Below are 23376 nucleotides of genomic sequence, written 5' to 3'. Positions count from 1 at the left end.
AGCAGTCCCAAACCATGATGCTCCCTCCACCATACTTTACAGTTGGGATGAGGTTTTGATGTTGGTGTGCTGTGCCTTTTTTTCCTCCACACATAGTGTTGTGTGTTCCTTCTAAACAACTCAACTGTAGTTTCATCTGTCCACAGAATATTTTGCCAGTAGCGCTGTGGAACATCCAGGTGCACTTTTGCAAACTTCAGATGTGCAGCAATGTTTTTTTTGGACAGCAGTGGCTTCTTCCGTGGTGTCCTCCCATGAACACCATTCTTGTTTAGTGTTTTACGTATCGTAGACTTGTCAACAGAGATGTTAGCATGTTCCAGAGATTTCTGTAAGTCTTTAGCTGACACTGTAGGATTCTTCTTAACCTCATTGAGCATTCTGTGCTGTGCTCTTGCAGTCATCTTCGCAGGACGGCAACTCCTAGGGAGAGTAGCAACAGTGCTGAACTTTCTCCATATATAGACCATTTGTCTTACCACAGACTGATGAACATCAAGGCTTTTAGAGATACTTTTGTACCCTTTCCAGCTTTATGTAATTCAACAATTCTTAATCTTAGTTCTTGTGAGATCTCTTTTGTTCAAGGCATGGTTCACATCAGGCAATGCTTCTTGTGAATAGCAAGCTCAAATTTGGTGAGTATTTTTTATAGGGCAAGGCAGCTCTAACCAACATCTCCAATCTCATCTCATTGATTGGACTCCAGGTTAGCTGACTCCTGACTCCAATTAGCTTTGGGAGAAGTCATTAGCCTAGGGGTTCACATACTTTTTCCAACCTACACTGTGAAAGTTGAAATGATTTATTCAATATAGACAAGAAAAATGTAATAATTTACTCCATGTTCACCCACAACTGTGTGGCCAAGCATGACTCCAACACTATCATTAAGTTGCTGACGACAACGGTGGTAGGCCTGATCACCGACAATGATGAGACAGCCTATAGGAAGGAGGTCAGAGACCTGGCTGTGTGGCGCCAGGACAACAACCTCTCCCTCAATGTGATCAAGACAAAGGAGCTGATTGTGGACTACAGGAAAGGGAGGGCCAAACACACCCCCATTCACATCGATAGGGCTGTAGTGGAGGGGGTCAAGAGTTTCAAGTTCCTTGGTGTCCACATCACCAACAAACTATAATGGTCCAAACACACCAAGACAGTCGTGAAGAGGGCACGAGAATGCCTTTTCCCCTTCAGAAGACTAAAAAGATTCAGCATGGGTCCTCAGATCCTCAAAAAGTTATACAGCTGCACAATCGAGAGCATCCTGACTGGTTGCATCACCGCCAGGTATGGCAACTGCTCGGCATCCAACCGTAAGGCGCTACAGAGGGTAATGCGCACAGCCCAGTACGTCGCTGGGGCCTAGCTTCCTGCCATCCAGGACCAGTATACTAGGCAGTGTCAGAGGAAGGACCAAAGAATTGTCAAAGACTACAGTCACCCAAGTCATGTATGTCACCCAAAAGGCTCCTTAACAGCTTCTACCCTCAAGCCATAAGACTGCTGAACAATTAATCAAATGGCCACCTGGACCTCAGCTACTTTATTTACTATGCATAGTCACTTTACCCCTACCTACATGTACAAATTACCTCGACTAACTTGAATCCCCGCACATTGACTCGGTACAGGTACCCCTGTATATAGCCTCGTTATTGTTATTTTATTGTATTACTTTTTTATTACATTTTTACTTTAGTTTATGTAGTAAATATTTTCTTGACTCTATTTTCTTAAAACTGAATTGTTGGTTAAGGGCTTGTAAGTGAGCATTTCACGGTAAGGTCTACACCTGTTGTACTCGGCGCATGTGACAAATACAATTAGATTTTATTTTATTTGTTCTATGGTGAGGTTTATACAGTACCAGTCAAAAGTTTGGAAAACACCTACTCATTCAAGTGCTTTTCTTTATTTTTACTATTTTCTACATTGTAGAATAAAAGTGAAGACTTCAAAACTATGAAATAACACATATGGAACCATATAGTAACCAAAAAAGTGTTAAACATCAAAATATATTTTAGATTTTAGATTCTTCAAAGTACCCACACTATGCCTTGATGACAGCTTTGCACACTCTTGGCATTCTCTCAACGAGCTTCACCTGGAATGCTTTTCCAACTGTCTTGAAGGAGTTCCCACATATGCTGAGCAGTTGTTGGCTGCTTTTCCTTCACTCTGCGGTCCAACTCATCCCAAACCATCTCAATTGGGTTGAGGTCAGGTGATTGTGGAGGCCAGGTCATCTGATACAGCACTCCATCACTCTCCTTCTTGGTCAAATAGCCCTTACACAGCCTGGAGGTGTGTTGGGTCATTTTCTTATTGAAAAACAAATGATAGTCCCACTAAGCGCAAACCAGATGTGATGGCGTATCGCTGCAGAACACTTGTGGTAGCCATCATGGTTAAGTGTGCCTTGAATTCTAAATATATCACCAACAGTGTAACCACCAACAGCAATTTGACCATGAAGGCCTGATTCACACAGTTTCCTCTGAACAGTTGATGTTGAGATGTGTCTGTTGCTTGAACTCTGTGATGCATTTATTTGGGCTGCAATCTGAGGCTGGTAACTCTAATTAACTTATCCCCTGCAGCAGAGCTAACTGGGTCTTCCTTTCCTGTGGCGGTCCTAATGAGAGCCAGTTTCATCATAGCACTTGATGGTTTTTGCGACTGCACTTGAAGAAACTTTCAAGTTCTTGACATTTTCCAGATCGACTGACCTTCATGTCTTAAAGTAATGATGGACTGTCATTTATTTCTCTTTGCTTATTTGAGCTGTTCTTGCCATAATATGGACTTGGTCTTTTACCAAATAGGGCTATCTTCTGTATACCACCCCTACCTTTTCACAACACAACTGATTGTCTCAAATGCATTAAGAAGGAAAGAAATTCCACAAATGAACTTTTAACAAGGCACACCTGTTAATTGAAATGCATTCCAGGTGATTACCTCATGAAGCTGGTTGAGATAATGGCAAGAGTGTGCAAAGCTGTCATCAAGGCAAAGGGTGGCTACTTTGAAGAATCTAAATATAAAATATATTTTGATTTAACACTTTTTTGGATACTACATGATTCCGTATGTGTTATTTCATAGTTTTGATGTATTTACTATTATTCTACAATGTAGAAAATAGTACAAATAAAGAAAAACCCTTGAATGAGTAGGTGTGTCCAAACTTTTGACTGGTATATAAACCTTTAATACATTAGCCATAGTTAATTTGTTTTAGAAATGTCAATCTGTGAGAAACTGCAAACAGGCACTATAAAAATGGGCTCCCGAGTGGCACAGCGGTCAAAGGCAATGCATCTCAGTGCTAGAGGCATCACTACAGACCCTGGTTCGATTCCAGGCTGAATCACAACCGGCTGTGATTGGGAGTCTCATAGGGTGGTGCACAATTGGCTGTTGTCCGGATTTGGCTGGTGTAGGCCGTCATTGTAAATAACAATTTGTTCTTAACTGACTTGCCAGTTAAATAAAGGTTACTTAAAAATAAAAAAAAGAATAAAAATGTAATTACAAAGTCGTCACAATGTAATGGGAACCAACATTCAAAACTACATATCCCACATTCCCCAAGTTGTTTTTGTCTGTGATGAAAAAATGAAGCATGGGCTTGTAGTTTAATTTTGTTATTTACACTTGTCCCTCTTCGATTAAACAACAACATATCCCACAATGCCTTTCGAAACGACGTGCATAGAGTGTTCCGTCACGGGTTGCGACTTGTTCTCTCCGTGGGCTTGTGTCTAGTTAACTGTACACTAGTTGTGGTCAGTTATGTTTCTGGCAGGCACAGGAAATGGGTGCTGCGGGGCTGGCCAGGGGTCAGGATCTAGTAATGGGTCCTGCAATCCGCGAAAGTTTAGCGAGAAGATAGCACTCCTCACCCAGCGACAAGCTGAGGACACCGCAGCCTTCCAGGAGGTTATGATGGACATCACTTCCACCAGGGTGAGTCAAGATGACAGGCCTACGAACTTCGTGTTGATAAAACAGAAGACGCCATAAATCTGTCAAAAATATTCAAACGTCAGTGATGTTGACCACCCGACAGTCAGAGCACTTTGTTTTCACTTTTCAGATGCGCAATAACTTCCAGGCCATATCAAGCATCGCGTTCAATTTTGCACTATAGAGACTTTCACTGCAAATACGCCGGTTGACAAATCTGTTTAATCCAAAGTGTCGATATAATTTAACTTCAAAACACTCTTACTGTAATATAACCTATAAACATAATATGTGCGTCATATTGATTTATACAACATTTATGCTTATAACACCTGTTGATTTTCCATACAGATGCATGGAGTGCAGACTGCCCACAACCTGCAAGGCTAGAATTACAAATTGCACACTTTGGGTAGCCTGCGTAATGTGCAGTGGTGTAAAGTACTTAAGTAAAAATACTTGCAAGTTCTACTTAAGTCGTTTTTTGGGGTATCTGTACTTCACTTCACTTTACTATTTATATTTTTTTACAACTTTTACTTCACTACATTCCTAAAGAAAATTATGTACTTTTTACTCCAAACATTTTCCCTGACACCCAAAAGTAGTTGTTACATTTTGAATGCTTAGCAGGACAGAAAAATTGTCTAATTCCCACACTTAAAAAGAGAACATCCAGGTCATCCCTGCTGCCTCTGATCTGACGGACTCACTAAATACATGCTTCGTGTGTAAGTGATGTGTAGGAGAGTGCCCTTGGCTATCTATAAACAAAAAAAATACAAGAACATGAGGTCTGGTTTGCTTAATATAAGCAATTTGAAATTATTTATACTTGTACTTTTACTTTTGATACTTATAAGTATATTTAAAACCAAATACTTTTAGATTTTTACTAAAGTAGAATTTTACTGGGTGACTTTCACTTTTACTTGAGTCATTTTCTATTAAGGTATCTTTACTTTTACTCAAGTATGATAATTGGGTACTTTTTCCACCATTGGTAATGTGAATATGTTAACACTTTTGGGATATGCCCCCACGTTGCTATTTATGGGGGTGTCTATTAGGCTAGGGGTTGCCCTGATTTGTTATTGTGCCCATAGGAAATATAAATACTATTCTATTTTTATGTGAGTGTCGTGTCCCACTACACAGTTGGAGTGCTACAACCTCACAGTGCAGTGAGTGTATTAAGTAGTGAAAAATATGATACTTTATGTTATCGTTTTGGAATCTAATTGCCTTCTGTGTATTTGACTCCAGCTTTTTGCCAGGGGTGTAGGGCTGTCCCTGACGGGGGAAAAATGTTATTGTATTAGGCCTAAGTAAGTTATGGTATTATGACTTAACAGGATGTGCTCTTTAGCCTACAGCTCGATGGTGTTCTCAGCACCAATATGCTGGTTGACTTTGCTGTTATGCACATAGCAACATGGTTGAGGAAAACAGCACAGTGATGTTTCAGAACTGCAGACAGTGACCACTATACAACGTGGGAGAAAGCGCATTTGTTATAAACTAATATTTGTATTAGTGTTGCGCCATTGTTCTTGTATAACCATATACAATTACAGTAGCATGTCTTATTGATGGACTGTGCCATTCCCATGGCCTCCACAATGGATTAGTCCACACAGACAGGTGCAAATCAAACAGGTGTCTTGTACACCATGCAATTATAATACTTTTTGTTGTTGTTACTGCTCGACTAAAGAAGTCTCAATCGACCAACAGCCTATCGACCAAACAATCCACCAGTCGACTAAATGGGGTCAGCCCTACAGGGGTGTAATAAATATGTTTGAAACATGGTAGACATACAGTATGTGTGAAGTGCACAAGTTTGAGTTTCCCTATTCTGCATTATAGAGCGCACCGTCCTTCTTATAGCTCGGCTACATTGCATCTCAATCTTCAATGTTGTGAACGCAATGCAGTATCCTATTGATTAAGTCTCTCGTGTCACGTGAAATGAGGGGCAGCCCCATGCTCTGGCTTTAAACTGAGGAGCCAAGACCTCATGGCACTTGTTTTATGGTATCTCTTTGACCTCTTACATAGCCCGCACTTTTCATATCATTCATACCCGAATTCAAAGGCTCTCAAGTCATGTTACCGAACCACCATGCAACACTTTCCTTAAAATACAGTAGCTGTAGGAGATGGCACCCATCTATATTCATGGTTTATTACACATTGGCTTTTAAAGTATGCAAGGGTCTTTCTCCAGCAGTATCTGATTCCCATGTTCATGCCAAGGGTTGGCAGTCAGAGGGTATTCTTTCCGAGTCGCTTTTACTCACGCTTATAGTGTCACTATATACAGTAATTCCACTATACAAGTGAGACTATTATAGAACTGACTGTAAATGCCATTTTGTTTTTTCTGATAATCAACTAAATTAAACTAGTTGTCGTCTTTATTCACTCCTTCTTTATCCCCCCCACTCTTTCCGGGTCTCAGATTCAGGTCCAGAGAGCACGGCAGGCCAGAAACCTGGGCAACTATTATGGAGGCTCCCTTCCCAATGTCAACCAGATTGGGAGAAGCACTTCAGATGTACAGGTTAGAGTTATTACTTACATTTTACTTATAACTACATTACCTACTACTTATACCTACATTACCTACTACTTATAACTACATTTATATTTATAAGCCTATTTACATACAGGCTATAGCAATGGTTATATGATGCAGGCTTCTGGATGTCAAATGAACTGTTTATCTGTCTGACTCTGTTAGGGTCAGCTCCCCTGTAGTCCAGACAATGGCTGCCCCACAAGACTTCACCCAATGGCAGAGTGGGCACAAGGAGAGGGGCGGCTCAGTTTTCCAGTCAGGCCAAACAGGAGACATGTATCCTTTATGCTCAGTCAAAGAGCAGGCAGGGATGGGTCCCTTAAAGTGACAAAGTAAAGTGAGGCCACTGCTAGTGTAACGTCTGTATTGCTTAGTGGCTCCCATGCCTTAAAGTTAATACATGGGGGGCTAAAGCACAAACGTATGCTTTTAGGGAAAGGGTTTCTAATGGTAAATGTTAACGTTAGCCATTTGCAACAGTAGTAGAGTAAGCACATTAGTTTTCCTCCATGCTCCCCAGATATCTGAAGTGCATGGAGGATGACCATAACAGTGATCGTAAAGTAATAGTTCACCACTATATTGTAATAAAGTGGTGAACTATTGCTTTACATTCACAGTAGCCTACTTCCTATTGTCTGTATGGCAAGATGACCAAACAACTATTGTTTATAAAAGCGTGCAGGGTCAAATGCCACACTACTGTCTAAGGTTAAAGGCCCAGTGCAGTCAAAAAAGTGATTTCCCCATATACTGCATTCGGTAAGTATTCAGACCCCTTCACTTTTTCCACATTTTGTTACGTTATTTCCACTCCTATTTGCCACATATTCAATTTAAGCCTACTAGAGACCGTGTGCCCTCAGGCCTGGAGGGAAGCTAAAGCCATTCCGCTACCCAAGAATAGTAAAGCCCCCTTTACTGGCTTAAATAGCCGACCAATCAGCCTGTACCAACCCTTAGTACACTTCTGGAAAAAATGGTGTTTGACCAGATACAATGCTATTTTACAGTAAACAAATTGACAACAGAATTTAAGCATTCTTATAGGGAAGGACACTCAACAAGCACATCACTTACACAAATGACTGATGATTGGCTGAGAGAAATTGATGATAAAATGATTGTGAGGGCTGTCTTGTTAGAATTCAATACAGCTTTTGACATTATTGATCATAGTCTGCTGCTGGAAAAATGTATGTGTTATGGCTTTACACCCCCTGCTATAATGTGGATAAAGTTACTTGTCTAACAGAACACAGAGGGTGTTCTTTAATGGAAGCCTATCAAATATAATGCAGTTAGAATCAGGAATTCCACAGGGTAACTGTTTAGGCCCCTTGCTTTTTTCAATTTTACTAACGACATGCCACTGACTTTGTGTAAAGCCAGAGTTTCTATGTATGCAGTCGACTCAACACTATACACGTCAGCTACTACAGCGACTGAAATGACTGCAACACTCAACAAAGAGCTGCAGTTAGTTTCAGAGTGGGTGGCAAGGAATAAGTTAGCCCTAAATATTTTTCAAACTAAAAGCATTGTATTTGGAACCAAACCCTAAACCTTAACTAAATATTGTAATAAATAATGGAAATTTAGCAAGTTTTGATGACTAATATGCTTGGAGTAACATTAGAATGTAAACTGTCATTGTCAAAACAAATTGATGCAGTAGTAGCTAAGATGGGGAGAAGTCTGTCTGTAATAAAGCGATGCTCTGCCTTCTTAACAACACTATCAGCAAGGCAGGTCCTACAGGCCCTAGTTTTGTTGCACCTGGACTACTGTTCAATCGTGTGGTCAGGTGCCACAAAGAAGGACTTTGGAAAATTGCAATTGGCTCAGAACAGGGCAGCATGGCTGGCCCTTGGATGTACACAGAGAGCTAATATTAATAATATGCATGTCAATCTCTCCTGGCTGAAAGTGGAGGAGAGATTGACTTCATCACTACTTTTATTTATGAGAGTTAGAGGCATTGACATGTTGAATGCACCGAGCTGTCTGTCTAAACTACTGGCACACAGCTCGGACACCCATGCATACCCCATAAGACATGCCACAAGAGGTCTCTTCACAGTCCCCAAGTCCAGAACAGACTATGGGAGGCACACAGTACTACATAGAGCCATGACTACATGGAACTCTATTCCACATCAAGTGACTGACGCAAGCAGTAAAATTAGATTTAAAAAAAAAAAATAGATAAAAAAAATACCTTATGGAACAGCGGGGACTGTGAAGCAACAGAAACATTGGCACTGGCACACACACACACACACACACACACACACACACACACACACACACACACGATAACATACACATGGATGTAGTACTGTAGATATGTGGTAGTGGTGGAGTAGGGGCCTGAAGGCACACAGTGTATTGTGAAATCTGTGAATGTATTGTAATGTTTTAAAATTGTATAAACTGCCTTAATTTTGCTGGACCCCAGGAAGAGTAGCGGGTGCTTTGGCATCAGCTAATGGGGATCCATAATAGATATAACTACAGCCTTGTTCTAAAATTGATTAAATATTTATATTTTTAATAAACACAGTTGACAGTGAGAGGATGTTTCATTTTTTGCTGAGTTTATATATATACACGTCCTCACTGTCAATTGCGTTTGTTTATTTTCAGCTAATTTAACATGTGTAAATATTTGTATGAACATAACAAGATTCAACAACTGAGACATAAACTGAACAAGTTCCACAGACGTGACTAACAGAAATGGAATAATGTGGAATAAAGGGGGGGTCAAAATATATTTAAAAAAGTCCGTATCTGGTGTGGCCACCATCTGCATTAAGTACTGCAGTGCATCTCCTCCTCATGGTCTGCACCAGATTTGCCAGTTCTTGCTGTGAGATGTTACCCCACTTCCACCAAGGCACCTGCAATTTCTCTGACATTTCTGGGGGGAATGGCCCTAGCCCTCACCCTCCGATCTAACAGGTCCCAGACGTGCTCAATGGGATTGAGATCTGGGCTCTTCGCTGGCCATGGCAGAACACTGACATTCCTGTCTTGCAGGAAATCACACACAGAACGAGCAGTGTGGCTGGTGGCATTGTCATGCTGGAGGGTCATGTCAGGATGAGCCTGCAGGAAGGGTACCACATGAGGGAGGATGTCTCCCCTGTAACGCACAGCGTTGAGATTGCCTGCAATGACAACAAGCTCAGTCCGATGATGCTGTGACACACCGCCCCAGACCATGACGGACCCTCCATCTCCAAATCGATCCCGCTCCAGAGTACAGGCCTCGGTGTAACGCTCATTCCTTCGACGATAAACGCGAATCCAACTATCACCCCTGGTGAGACAAAACCGCGACTCGTCAGTGAAGACCACTTTTTGCCAGTCCTGTCTGCTCCAGCGACGGTGGGTTTGTGCCCATAGACGACGTTGTTGCCGGTGATGTCTGGTAAGGCAGGTTCTCACAACAGGCCTACAAGCCCTCAGTCCAGCCTCTCTCAGCCTATTGCGGACAGTCTGAGCACAGATGGAGGGATTGTGCGTTCCTGGTGTAACTCGGGCAGTTGTTGTTGCCATCCTCTACCTGTACTGCAGGTGTGATGTTCGGATGTACCGATCCTGTGCAGGTGTTGTTACGTGTGGTCTGCACTGCGAGGACGATCAGCTGTCCATCCTGTCTCCTTGTAGCGCTCTCTTAGGCGTCTCACAGTACGTACATTGCAATTTATTGCCCTGGCCACATCTGCAGTCCTCATGCCTCCTTACAGCATGCTTAAGGCACGTTCACGCAGATGAGCAGGGACCCTGGGCATCTTTCTTTTGGTGATTTTCAGAGTCAGTAGAAAGGCCTCTTTAGTGTCCTAAGTTTTCATAACTGTGACCTTAATTGCCTACCGTCTGTAAGCTGTTAATGTCTTAACGACCGTTCCACAGGTGCATGTTCATGAATTGTTTATGGTTCATTGAACAAGCATGGGAAACAGTGTTTAAACCTTTACAATGAAGATCTGTGAAGTTATTTGGATTTTTACGACTTATCTTTGAAAGACAGGGTCCTGAAAAAGGGACATATATAAATTGAAATTATACAGTGAAATAGAAAAAATGGTGATGTTAGTGTACGAGTTTGAAAAGACATGCTGATATTTCAGGCAGTTTTAGTGGGATGGAGTTTTGGCTGCCTGGTGACATCACCAAGCAGTAAATTAGTTAATTGACCAATAAGAAAGTGTTCCAAACCTCTCTGCCAATAACAGCTAGTTTTCAGGTTTCCCATCACCACTCAAACCATTCCTAGACAGTCCTATTAGAATTCTTGCTTGAGAAATTGCTGTTTGCTAAGAAGCTATTTGTTGTTACTTTCTAACCATTTTAATTGAAAACAATCTCAGTAAGGTACTTAATTGTTACCCAGAAATTATTTGATTTTGAGATAAAAACAGCTGCATTGGACCTTTTTAAATTTTTTAAACTTTTTTAAAAATGTAACCTTTATTTAACTAGGCAAGTCAGTTAAGAACAAATTCATATTTACAATGACGGCCTAGCCGGGGTTTGTGCGCCGCCCTATGGGACTTCCAATCACGGCCGGATGTGATTCAGCCTGGATTCAAACCAGGGACTGTAGTGATGCAGTGCCTTAGTCCGCTGCGCCACCCGGGAGCCCTTTAACTGTTGATCCACTTAAGTAGCAGATAGAGGGGATTAATCATGTACACACTGTACAGTGAAGAAATGCCCCGTCAACTTTGTGTACCATTGTTTTCCAACAGTCGACCTATGCCTAGGTTTTCCAAGGGCACTCTGTATAGCCTTAACACTCCCTCACAGATTGACAACTCTCCCTACCGCTCAGTTCACCCGTCTCCACAACTTGAACCCAACTGGAGAAGGTAAGGGTCGGCGCAATCCAAAATGATGCATTTTGTTCACTTAATAATAAACATCCTAATACATATTTTGATTGATTCTGTCACCCAAAAAGGAACTGGTCTATCAGCTCTCCAGTGGACAAAAGCCACTTGATGCACCCTCTCTTAACAGCACTTAATAGGTGAGCAATGTACCCATCGTGTTTCTCTACTGTTCTTCTACACTCTTGCTTTCCCCTCTGAAATGTGTGCTCTCCTCCCCAGAACTAACTCAGACTCAGCCCTGCACACCAGTGTGAGGAACACCCACGCAGGGGACCAGCAGCCTTTAATCTCACAGAACAGGCACAATGGTAAGTCCACAATGCCAGTTGTATTGATTTAGTCATTGTATTGTGTTCAGCGTTTCAGTATTATTCCTTAGGTAATTTTTGCAAATGCCTCTTGAAAGTGAGTTCTCTTTCCTATATCATGTATTCATCTATTAGATTTTTGCACCTGATGGTTTCCTCTCTGTCACCTCAGGTTTTCCATACCCAGTGCCTCCAATTGAAGAGAATGTCCTTGAAGAGGGGAAACCATTAAGGAATACTAAAAAGGTATTATTTCTTGCCAATGTAACCATCCACAATGCTTCATATTTCCTATACAAATGGGTTCAGTATTGCACAATGTGCTCTAGCGAATGGATGACTATTTTTCTCATTGATGTATCCTTGCTAATTGTTTGTCTCATTTTAGCTTCCTGCACTTCCCACTGGAGTCAAATCGCATAAAGTCCCTGGTATAAAGTATGTTCTGCTTTTCCAAATGAACATTGTCTAAAAGAAAGGAAAACCCTGTGCCCTGACTGAACCACCTCTCTTTCTCCTATACTTCTCTCTTGCGGTTTCTCCAGCATCCTGTCCTCACCTGATCAGCAGTTCAGGGCTCTCAATGTCCCTTCCGCTCTCAATGCAAGTGGCTCCTTGCCCGACCTCTCTAGCCTGCACCTCCCCTCCCCACAGCCAGTAGGCGTGGACTCACACAAACCCACTACCTGCAGCACTGGCCACCTACCTGGAACTCCCGCTCACCTTGAAGCCAGGGATGATGAATTTCCCGTGCCAGGTATGTTTGTCTGTGTGCTAAGTTCTTAGTGTATGTTGGTGTCGGTTTAGGTATGTTCATATGGTGATGATGATGGTGTCCATTTCTTTCCTTGTGTTCTCAGGTTTGTCGTTGTCTCTCCAAGGCTCGTACAGTAACCCATTGCTCCAGTCCTCCCACAGCAACCCCAATATTCAATCCTCTCTCCGCAGCCACTCCCTTTCCAGCTCTCTAAACTCCACCTGCTTGAACTTGTCACTCAGCAACTCTTCCCTGCAGTCATCCCCTAGCAACCGATCCCTCCAGTCCTTCCTCAGCAGCTCTTCCCTAAGCGGCCTATCCCTGCAATCCGCAACTAGCCACTGTAGCTACAGCAGTGGGATTGGCGGATCTCGCTCTTGCTCCTCCTCTTCCCTATCCTGCTCCCCACGTCCAACTAGCCAGACGCTGGTGCCTTCGTTAAGGAGGCGGACTCCCCTCAGCCCACTGGTCATTCCCACTGGTGGAGAGTCTCGCTGGCTCCAATCTAAACAGTTTTCACCTGTTGGGTCTCCAAAGTTATCTTCTATTACTCAGGTATATCAAACAAACTGGAATTGAAGTGATGTCGTTGTTTTCGTTAATAACATGATTTCATAGAACTCCATATTAAGACATTGTTTGATGTATTGCTCTTATTTCAATTCCAAGGGAGTTCTCCTGAACACCAACCAATTACCAAAGGAGTCAAGGCCACCAGGGTATCCTCACTGCCAACCTCAACACGAGGGTACTCCAGCAGCTCAGCAGCATTCTCTGATAGAGGGGCAGCAGCAACCCAGCCAGGAACCGAAAAAAACACCACCACACCAAGAGAAATCCAGACATCAACAAGACCAACAACACCCACAGCTACAGCTCCCACAGACACACAATCTCCAACAACTGCAATATCACCATCGACAACAGTACCAACACCCAAATCAACTATATCAATGCCAGATCCAGCATGTCCAGACAGAAGGTCAGGACCTGGACATAAAACAGCAATCTCAAAGAGGGTCAAACCATTGTGAGAACCCACAGCAACAACACCTACATCAATCACAAGAGGAACAGCATCAAAGACAACAGCAAAAACAACAGAAACAAGTGTACCAAAACCTTCCACAGCACCAGCTAGAGAAGCAAAGGCAACAATACCAGCTGCACCAGCAACACCCACACCAGCAGTACCCACATCAGCAACATTATCAACAACAAGCGTACCAAAGACAACCTCAGCAAAACCGAGCACTTCGACAAGATGAGCTGCTACAGCAGGTTCAACTCTACCAACAGCAGCAGCAGAAAAATGGCAACCAGCAGCAGCAACAGCAGCAGCATGAGCAACATCAGTGGAATCTCCAGTGTGCATACCCGCCAGCTCAGAGCCTTGACTTGAATGGGCAGAACATGTCAAACCCACAAAAAGTACCAACGATGCAGATGACTCGTAAGCATCAGACCCAAGCCCAGGGAAGGAGCTGGGCACATCAGAAGGTGCAAGGTCAGAAGGACCAGATTGAGTCGACCAAAATCTTCTCACAGATTAACTCCTTAATGGATAACAATCCAGGCCTTTACAATGTGAGAATATCCCCATCTGTTGCATATTGTGTATGTCTATTTTCACTAGTTTGAGTTTAGCTAGTGTCAGTGTGTACAGTTTAGGCTTTGCTTAGGGACAGTTTAGGTTATGTTTAGGATGAATAAGAGGCCATTTGATGTTTGGTCTGTCAGAAAGATATGGTAATGTATGGCTGCACGATATGGGCAAAAAATCTAATAATGATTTTTTAATTTTTTTTTATTCAATCCTGCGATTTGACATGCGATTATAGATCAACACTTAGGTGAACTGTTGGAATAGAATGTAGAAGCAAAGTGGAAAGAAGCATCGTTCTTGTTTGGAACAATCGGTTGACTGCATTTGACCTAACAGAACCGCATGCAAATTTACAGATGTAGGATCTTAATTTCATCACCCTGTTGCAGGAGATTTTAAACTTGTAGTGTTTTTGAGGTTTAAAAAGGCTTCTGAATTGAGTCATTTCCAATTTGAAATTTGACTTGATTTTGCCTTACGATGAATGCATCAACCCGTATAGAAATGTCCATTAATTATAATTCACATTTCATGTTGCTGCAGGATTATTTTCCTGCTGTAGCAAACAGGCTCAAATGAAGATCCTACATCTGTATAGTGAATCTAAGAGAGAAGAGGAACTGTGCTGCTTGAGTGACAGGGGGTGGGTTTCTTGTGTGTGGGAAGCAGCTGTAAGAGGAGAAAAAAACGAGTAAACTATTAAACGGATGTTACACGCGACAGATGCTTTTCAAAATATTGTAATGCGATATGGATATTGCACGTCAATATTTCAATGTGAATTCGATCAATTGTGCAGCCCTATTAAATGGTACTCACTCCCTTTCTGCTCTCTCAGGACACTTTCATACTGAATCATTTACAGCAGGAGTCCTACATGGGCCTACACCTCACACCACGCCAGACTCAGGCACTCTCCCAGCAGGTAGTCTAAGACCTAAAACTGTAAATAATCTAACAGTATTGAAAGGACAACTGTTTTACCTGTTGATTCACTCACTGTGCATAGTTTCAATCTAATTCTCTAATCTTGTCTGGTTGTCCACACCTCTGCCCAGCTGGGACAGCTCAGTAAGGAGCCTCTCTGGGGAGATTCTGGGCCTCAGTCTGTGGAGGAGAAAGATGGAGGGGTTTACTGTGGGAACCAGGGTCCTCAGATGTCCCTCCACTGCCAGAACCAAACCAGTGCGGACTGTCATAACATCCTTATGACAGGTAGGGCCCACTCTCTCCCCCCTCTTGCACTTTTTTAATTGCTTGCAGCAGTTAGAGAGAGTTTTTGGGGAAGTATTACCTTATTTTCGACTTAGAATTGTCTGGATGAAACGACAGCGACCTGTGTAAGTCCATTTGTTGGTTATTCAATACCAACTAATGGACTTAAACTGTCTGGATGAAACTACACCCTAAGTAAATAATAATCTCTGAAATGTTAGACCTGGTAATTGAAACAAACATATTTGTTGCACCGCAATTGTAACCATTTTAAAGCTTGTATGTATGTATGTATATATATATATATATAAAAAGGGCAAGGATTCAATCCGATGGCGGCTTTTAAAAGCTAGTTCTGATTGAGCTGTCATATGCAGCTTTTACTGTGAATGGGATATCTGTGAACGGGAGCATTGACTTTAAAAGTCACAATGCCTATAACCCGCAATCGGAATGAACACCAGCCTCACTCTTTCGCTTTTATCCACTGTCTTTGTTTCCCACTTAACAGACAAAGCAGCATATGAGGATTTCTCTGGTGTTCTGCCCATGCTGGGATTTGATGCAGACTCCTTCACCCTGCATAACCCCCTTCAGATCGATCCCCTAGACCTGGAGGAGCTTAACATGCTGGCAGATGGAGACATGGTCGAGGACACTGTGAAAGGACACTGCTCTAACCTACTTAGGTGACCGGGGTAGTTGGAAGTATCCAGGAACACTAATTTCAACTAAGATGGCTGTCTTGGTATCGTCTGATGGCAGCAATGTCAGTTGTAGTTTATCTATCTGTCCCGGGATCTCTCGCTGCTGGACATCAATGTTATCTTACAGCATCCTCATGTGATTGGCCAGGTCATGGGATTTAACAAGCATGTAACTTTACATCGACTGCCTCACATGAGACTAGTTAGCTGACTGCACTTTTTCTTAGTTGTCATTTAATGCTTGCCTGCAATGGAAAAATGCACCCCAAGAGCTGCCATCCCCTGCACCTTAGTTTAAATGTAGTTGAATAATGAGATCAGTTATGTAAAAAATATATATTTGTATTGATATGGCTTTTTGTAATACTATGATGTATATTCTAATATGAATGGTGTGTCTTTTCACCCTCTACTAGCGATGAAAAGTAAAAAAAACAAATCTTAAACTATGTGTATTTAATGTGGCCAAGAAATCAGTTATTTACATGTCCTTGTTGCTTTTTTAAACATCTTATGACATTTCTGTAAGGACATTGTACCATTGTTTTAAAAGAAAAATAAATGAGAGCAGGAAATAACTTGCCAGTACATTTCTTGAAGAAAAAGTCAATTATGGACAGACCATTACATTACTATTGAAAGGGAGTGTTTCCTCAAAATACAAATTAATATGACCTGTGTATTAGATGCTTGTATAATAATATTTCAGGTAGTGGTGTTTTTGCATTAAATTTGGCATTTAGTCCTAAAATTAAGGTAACACATTGTTGCCTAATAGACAAATACAGGTAAATACTCAAGGCCATTTACAACCTGAATATGACTATGAAGCTTGTTTTAAATTAATTCCAAAGGAGAACTATAACAATCAACACGGCCTTAAAATTGTAACATTAATTACAATATTATAAAACATTTTGTAATCCCATACCGATTTCTAACTTCATTGACATTAAATCAAACCCAAAACATTTTACAATTATCGCATTTCAGTTCACTTTGGGTAGAACATGGACCCAAACTAGGCTTCCCCTTACCCCCACCAATAACTAACATCAAAGGGGTTTGGAAAGAAAGCAACAAACCTTGTTTCTTTAAGGTACTTCTCTTGATGTATTTTCCTTTCACTGCTCCAGGTATAGGTCTCCTTCAGGCGCAGATCTTGGATTATTTTAGTTTGACCAATTCCTAAACCATTACAGTACAAACCGACCTCAGATCAGTGTTACGAAAAAAAATGGCCCTACTCCCTTTTAAGTCTTCTTCTGTCATCAGATATATGTTTGGGTCCATTATTAGTTATGACCCATGTCACGTCAGTATATCTAGATAGGCAGTGCCAAACATGACAACTTCAGTGTAACATTAGTACATGTCATCATGTACTAATGTTTGTTGAGCAACAATACGATAATATACTGTTTTACACAGAACTGGAGGGACAGTGTACGCCATTTGAGTTTTACAATGAAAAAAACATCCTTAACTACAGTAACTAGCCTTTTCACAATTTGCTGTATAAATATGTTCTCACATGGAATGTTAGGTTTGAGATGGGAGCCTTTGGCATTTCCAAGCACAACTAAATGCACTCATTCATTGACTTTCTCTTCCACAAGATGATTCAGTCCATTCCTAAATTATGGAAGTGGTTAAAAATGTGTTTCTGTCAAAGCCTTATTGGCCGGTTGTGCCAACAATGGGTGGCCATATTAGACAGTCATGCGCAAGTGGTGGATTCCACATGTGTATCAGTGCACCTCATATTTAAAAATAATAATAAATGAGTGACACCTGCTGGACACCAGGGCCCAGTTTTTCAAAAGTTGTCTATCTGTATTTCTCCTATCGGATAGGATTAAACGCATAGAAATAGAACGAATAGAACAGTTGTCCCCATTCGAGTCAATGATTCATCCATTCTATTTCTACGCATTTAATCCTATCCGATAGCCTAAATCCAGATAACTTTTGAAAAAAATGGGCCCAGAGGTGTCTGCTCATTGGCAAGAAAATAGTTAAAGCAGGACTTAATGTACACATATCCTGGCTTGGTCTCAGTTGATTGGCCCATAGACATGTGGTTGGGGCCTGTTCTTGCGGACACACACACACACCCCGCCAAGCAGGATGATCAGCATGGGAGTACCCAGCCCCACCGCCATGATGACCAGAACCAGGGGAGAGAATGAGTCCACAGGAGGAGAGCCCAGCCCCACCAACACAGTCCTGAAGTACAAAAAGCAAGAGAAGGAAGAATATTATCAGTGCTGACAATTTCATTATCATTCCAGGTAGTTGGTGATGGTGTGAGATATCAACCTCAGATGCTTGATAGTTGGTTAATGGAGGGGCTATAAACTGCAATTTAGTGTAGAATTCAGTTAAAGTTGCTAAAATGCAACCTATTATAGTTAGGATGAACCAATAGGATGTAAACTGCTACCTACCAGCTGAGGTAGTTAGTAATGTTGTAGAATGGGTCTCCAGTGATACTGAAGGTCATGTTGAGCCCGGTGGTCTGGCTCTCCCCTCCATAATAAGCCAGCACCAGACCGGAGGGGGGAAGCTGGGCTACGGGGACAGGGGTTGAGTGGCGGCAGGGAGTGGCGTCTTCAAAGACAGGCGATGGCCTGCGGTAGGCCACGGGCTTCCATTGGGCGTAGCCAAGAACAGGGAAGGTGGAGTTGACTGGAGAGGACACCCACTGAGATACCTAAAAGAGAGGAAAGACAAGGCCACTGAAGCATCTGAAAGCTTGAGTGACAATCTACAGAGAAACGAAGGTAAAGAACAGTAAATGAACCATAAATGATCAACCACAAAAAATGTGTTGAACTATAAACATCTAAATACTGTTATTCGGTAACATTTACTCCAGTATAACCACAGATAGAACAATGAGACAGATATTTCACCGGATGTATAAATGTGAAGCACCCGCTTGGCGTTTCCACTCACTACCAAATATGTTAGTGAGAGGATGCCCAGTGGACGGCAGGGGGAGAAGATGGATTTTGGCCGACATTATGCACATTTTCTCACCGATGAAACATTTGATCTCAATACAGTTTTCTGTTCCCAAAACTAGAATCTGTTATGAACAGAGTGGACTAAGTTTTGTAGACTTTACCCTTTGCCAACGTCTTTAAAAATCGCCTTGTTTAGAAGGAGTACAAAGGTGAATTGAGTTATTGCACACGCGCACTTCACAGAGAAGGCGCTCCCTAACGGAAATATGCAGATGTATACTTGAACGGGCCAATACGATCTCGCTAGCTCGTGCTTGGCTCTGCCCACTTCATTGCTTGTTTTACCCACATTTGTTCCCCGTTGGAAACGACAGGCTGTGGTCTATCTAGGTTAAGTTATACAAATCTTTGGTACAACTACATGCCTATAACACGCAGAGACATCACCTTGAATATGGAGGGTGTGTATTCGTCATCTATTGACCGGAGCACGTCCACTCTGCTCATGGCCTGGGTGCTGCCCACAACCTGTAGCTCTAGGGAGAAGCGGGAGCGATTGGACCTCGGGACCACGCCGTCCAGCACCACCCTCAGCTGGGAGGAGTTTGCGTTGTGGAGGAGGCTGGGCCAGCCTTGGTCCCGCCCCTCAACATCAAAGGCTGAGAACTAGGATAGGAAGATAGTAGTTGAATATAGGCTAGCTAACATGTAATAAAATAAATCATATCGCACTGATCATTAATACTCACTTCACTAACCAAGTTTAAGTGATAAAATCAAAGTTTGCCGGACATTTTCAGACCTTTAAAGTGGTCTAATGTAGAGATGAGTCCATGTCCCACTTTATCTGTTGAGTGGATCCAGGCATAGGTCTGAATCTAGTGAAGATATGAAATTAGACATTGCCTCACACAGGCTTTAGATGATGCAGTTCCACCTACCTTAAGACAGAGCGAACCGTTGCTGAAGCTCTCGCTGGCGTCTCTTCCACAGAGCAGGGCGGTGTATGCCATGGGGTCAAGTGTCTTGTTCAGGTCATCCCAGGTGAAGTTCTGCAGCTCGTAGGGCTGGAAGAAGCTGGAGGGGGGTAGGTGCTCGGGGGCGGCTGTGTCGTTGACATCGTCGTACTCCCACAGCTGACGAGAGACAAATGACGAGTTGGTTTAGTGAGTGAGTTACCTATGGCTTTGCCCAGTCTGAAATCAACCCCTTGTTAATAGCCAGGTGTTTGTTAGAGCTATTACCATATTGCTAACAACCATCCAAACATTTAAGATCTACAAGAAATGTCTAGAGCTTGAATTTTGGACCTGGAATTTTCAATAACCTGGATTATGGATCAAAACCTAGCATCTCGCTCATCTTTATGGCTTACGCATTTGGATGAGATACCTGTATCAGTCACTCAGAATATCACCTCAGACACTTATGAACAAGATGACAATCAATTTATGACTTACCCTGGTAAAGACGAGTGTGTTGCTGTACAGAACACTGCTCTCCGGAGTCAATTTCAGGCTGCCTGTGGTATTTTGTACTAAGAAGGCAGGCCAGTCTACCTTCACCTTGGATGAAGTGGAGTTTGTGTGCACCAGTAGTAATGCTGGCGCCCCCTGGCTGCAGAGGAGGTAGTGCAGTGTGTTGTTCTTGCCCAGCGCCCGCACATGGAGCAAGCCAACACCAGGGGGTAGCGGCGTCAGCGAGGAGTTTAGACCAGGGTTAAGCTCCAGGGATAACTGGGAAGAGGTAAATCACACAGACACGGTGCGTTTTATCATTTTCCCATAGGGACACAGAATGGGATTCTTACAAGCAAACTGAAATTGTAAGCAGAGGTGATTCATAAATCATTAACAGATTTGCACAGCTTCCTGCTCAGGCCAACAACCCTCAAAAACATTGTCTGGTCCTGACATGGTCAGAGTCCTACTGAGTACTGACCTATGCAAGGAAGTCTAATGAGATAGTTCATAATCAACACTTAATCCATATATTTGTGGAATCAATCATATTTTGATCTTATTTGATATGGAGGGATTGCCAGCACAGAGTAGGGTTTAGATATGTTTCAGCACTATTTGACCTAGCTATCTCAGCATCTTCAGTAGAGGGCTCTTGGGTACCGGTAAGGCTCTTTAAATCAAATGTTATTTGTCACATGCGCCAAATACAAAAGGTGTGGACCTTACCATGAAATGCATAAAATAATGAAACGAGGTTATAAACAGGGGGTACCGGTTAGTCGAGGTAATATGTATTGTACATGTTGTTAGGGGTAAAGTGACTAATAATAAACAGCGAGTAGCAGCATGGTACATTTTTTATATATAAAAAAATGAAAATAGTCCAGGTAGCCATTTGATTAGCGTTCAGCAGATTTATGGCTGGGGGGTAGAAGCTGTTAAGAAGCCTTTTGGACCTAGACTGCCATAACAGATTGTGTTTAAATTACCCACCGCTATCAATCACAACAAAACACCCAAATACTTAGACTTAACTATTTCCCTAGTTTAAAAATCACACCCACAAGGGATTGTGTAGTCTGTCGCTACGGTATGCATGGTTGGCTGGGGTCCAACAATGCGTCAATTATGATAGCTAGTTTCATTGATTTTTGATCATCATTCCAATATGGCTCGCGCTACAAAATACAAACAAAGTGTATATCCAAAATGCTCGAAATCACCAACTAGCTAAAATATGATAACGTGCTATCTAGCAGTATATCGGGTCAAAATACAGAAAACTGGATCCAAACAGAAGTTAGCGTCAGCTGTAGCTACCTATCCCTGAGAAGTTAGTTAGCTACCTTTATACAACTTTATTACTGTACAACATAAATATAAACTATTTACTATCAAACTCACATTCCGTCGGTAGTTCTCACCATTGCCGATAAAACTAGAAGAACATCGAACCGTTAAAAGCACAAATAAGACATAAAAGTGGATTGTGTACATAATATCCGCCGCCATCTTTATTTTTCGGGGGAGGAATCACGTGCCTAGTTCCTTATTTGATCAGCTGATTGGTCTTCAGCTGACTCGCCAGTATCGATTTCAGGATGCAGCAAATGTAATGCCACCGTAGCAATTAATGAAACAACATATTTCATCATAGGCTACATCATTAACACAAATGGTGAGAGAATCTGTGATGAGAGAATCATAATCACATCATACCCTCATACTCATTCTTCTCTGCTCCTCTGGGTATGTAGAGGTGAATCCAGGCCCTGCAGTGCCTGGCTCCACACCTACTCCCCAGGCGCTCTCTTTTGATGACTTCTGTAACCGTAATAGCCTTGGTTTCATGCATGTTAACATTAGAAGCCTCCTCCCTAAGTTTGTTTTATTCACTGCTTTAGCACACTCTGCCAACCCGGATGTCCAAGCTGTGTCTGAATCTTGGCTTAGGAAGTCCACCAAAAACTCTGAAATCTTCATCCCTAACTACAACGTTTTCAGACAAGACAGAACGACCAAAGGGGGCGGTGTTGCAATCTACTGCAGAGATAGCGTGCAGAGTTCTGTCCTGCTATCCAGGTCTGTACCCAAACAATTTGAACTTCTTCTTTAAAAAATCCACCTCTCTAAAAACAAGTCTCTCATCGTTGCCGCCTGCTATAGACCACCCTCTGCCCCCAGCTGTGCTCTGGACACCATATGTGAACTGATTAACCCCATCTATCTTCAGAGCTCGTGCTACTAGGTGACCTAAACTGGGACATGCTTAACACCCCAGCCATTCTACAATCCAAGCTTGATGCCCTCAATCTCACACAAATTATTAATGAACCCACCAGGTACAACCCCAAAGCCGCAAACACTGGCACCCTCATAGATATCATCCTAACCAACGTGCCCTCTAAATACACCTCTGCTGTTTTCAACCAAGATCTCAGCGATCACTGCCTCATTGCCTGCACCCGTAATGGGTCAGCGGTCAAACGACCTCCACTCATCACTGTCAAACGTTCCCTGAAACATTTCAACGAGCAAGCCTTTCTAATCGACCTGGCCCTGGTATCCTGGAAGGATATTGACCTCATCCCGTCAGTAGAGGATGCCTGGTTGTTTTTTTTAAATGCCTCCCTCACCATCTTAAATAAGCATGCCCCTTTCAAGAAATGTAGAACCAGGAACAGATATAGCCCTTGGTTCTCCCCAGACCTGACTGCCCTTAACCAACACAAAAATATCCTGTGGTGTTCTGCATTAGCATCGAACTGCCCCCGCGATATGCAACTTTTCAGGGAAGTTAGAAACCAATACACACAGGCAGTTAGAAACGCCAAGGCTAGCTTTTTCAAACAGAAATTTGCTTCCTGCAA

General features: G+C 42.4%; 2 protein-coding genes across 3 annotated transcripts; one reads left to right on the top strand and one right to left on the bottom strand.

Moving 5' to 3' along the window:
- Nucleotides 1-3747: 3747 nt before the first annotated feature.
- LOC115175850 (CREB-regulated transcription coactivator 2) lies at nucleotides 3748-16646 on the top strand. Its single transcript, XM_029735408.1, has 14 exons — nucleotides 3748-3984; nucleotides 6452-6553; nucleotides 6734-6847; nucleotides 11393-11454; nucleotides 11547-11615; nucleotides 11698-11786; nucleotides 11959-12032; nucleotides 12175-12224; nucleotides 12332-12543; nucleotides 12647-13098; nucleotides 13213-14130; nucleotides 14988-15074; nucleotides 15208-15364; nucleotides 15876-16646. The coding sequence occupies exons 1-14, from the start codon at nucleotides 3811-3813 to the stop codon at nucleotides 16055-16057; spliced, it is 2742 nt and encodes a 913-aa protein (XP_029591268.1). The 5' UTR covers nucleotides 3748-3810; the 3' UTR covers nucleotides 16058-16646.
- A 2-nt stretch (nucleotides 16647-16648) lies between these two features.
- LOC115175851 (glycosylated lysosomal membrane protein) lies at nucleotides 16649-22052 on the bottom strand. 2 transcript variants are annotated; one of them, XM_029735409.1, is made up of 6 exons: nucleotides 21911-22052; nucleotides 20504-20779; nucleotides 19985-20179; nucleotides 19491-19709; nucleotides 18522-18787; nucleotides 16649-18300 (listed from the first exon to the last, which is right to left on the bottom strand). In XM_029735409.1, the coding sequence occupies exons 1-6, from the start codon at nucleotides 22016-22018 to the stop codon at nucleotides 18129-18131; spliced, it is 1236 nt and encodes a 411-aa protein (XP_029591269.1). In that variant the 5' UTR covers nucleotides 22019-22052; the 3' UTR covers nucleotides 16649-18128. The 2 variants fall into 2 exon arrangements, with proteins under 2 accessions (XP_029591269.1, XP_029591270.1); XM_029735410.1 differs by having other exon boundaries at nucleotides 21931-22013.
- Nucleotides 22053-23376: the final 1324 nt, after the last annotated feature.

This window comes from Salmo trutta, chromosome 36, assembly GCF_901001165.1.
Source record: "Salmo trutta chromosome 36, fSalTru1.1, whole genome shotgun sequence".
NCBI lineage: Eukaryota > Metazoa > Chordata > Actinopteri > Salmoniformes > Salmonidae > Salmo > Salmo trutta.
The sequence above is the reverse complement of the archived record's forward strand: the minus strand, read 5'-3'. Positions and strand labels throughout refer to the sequence as shown.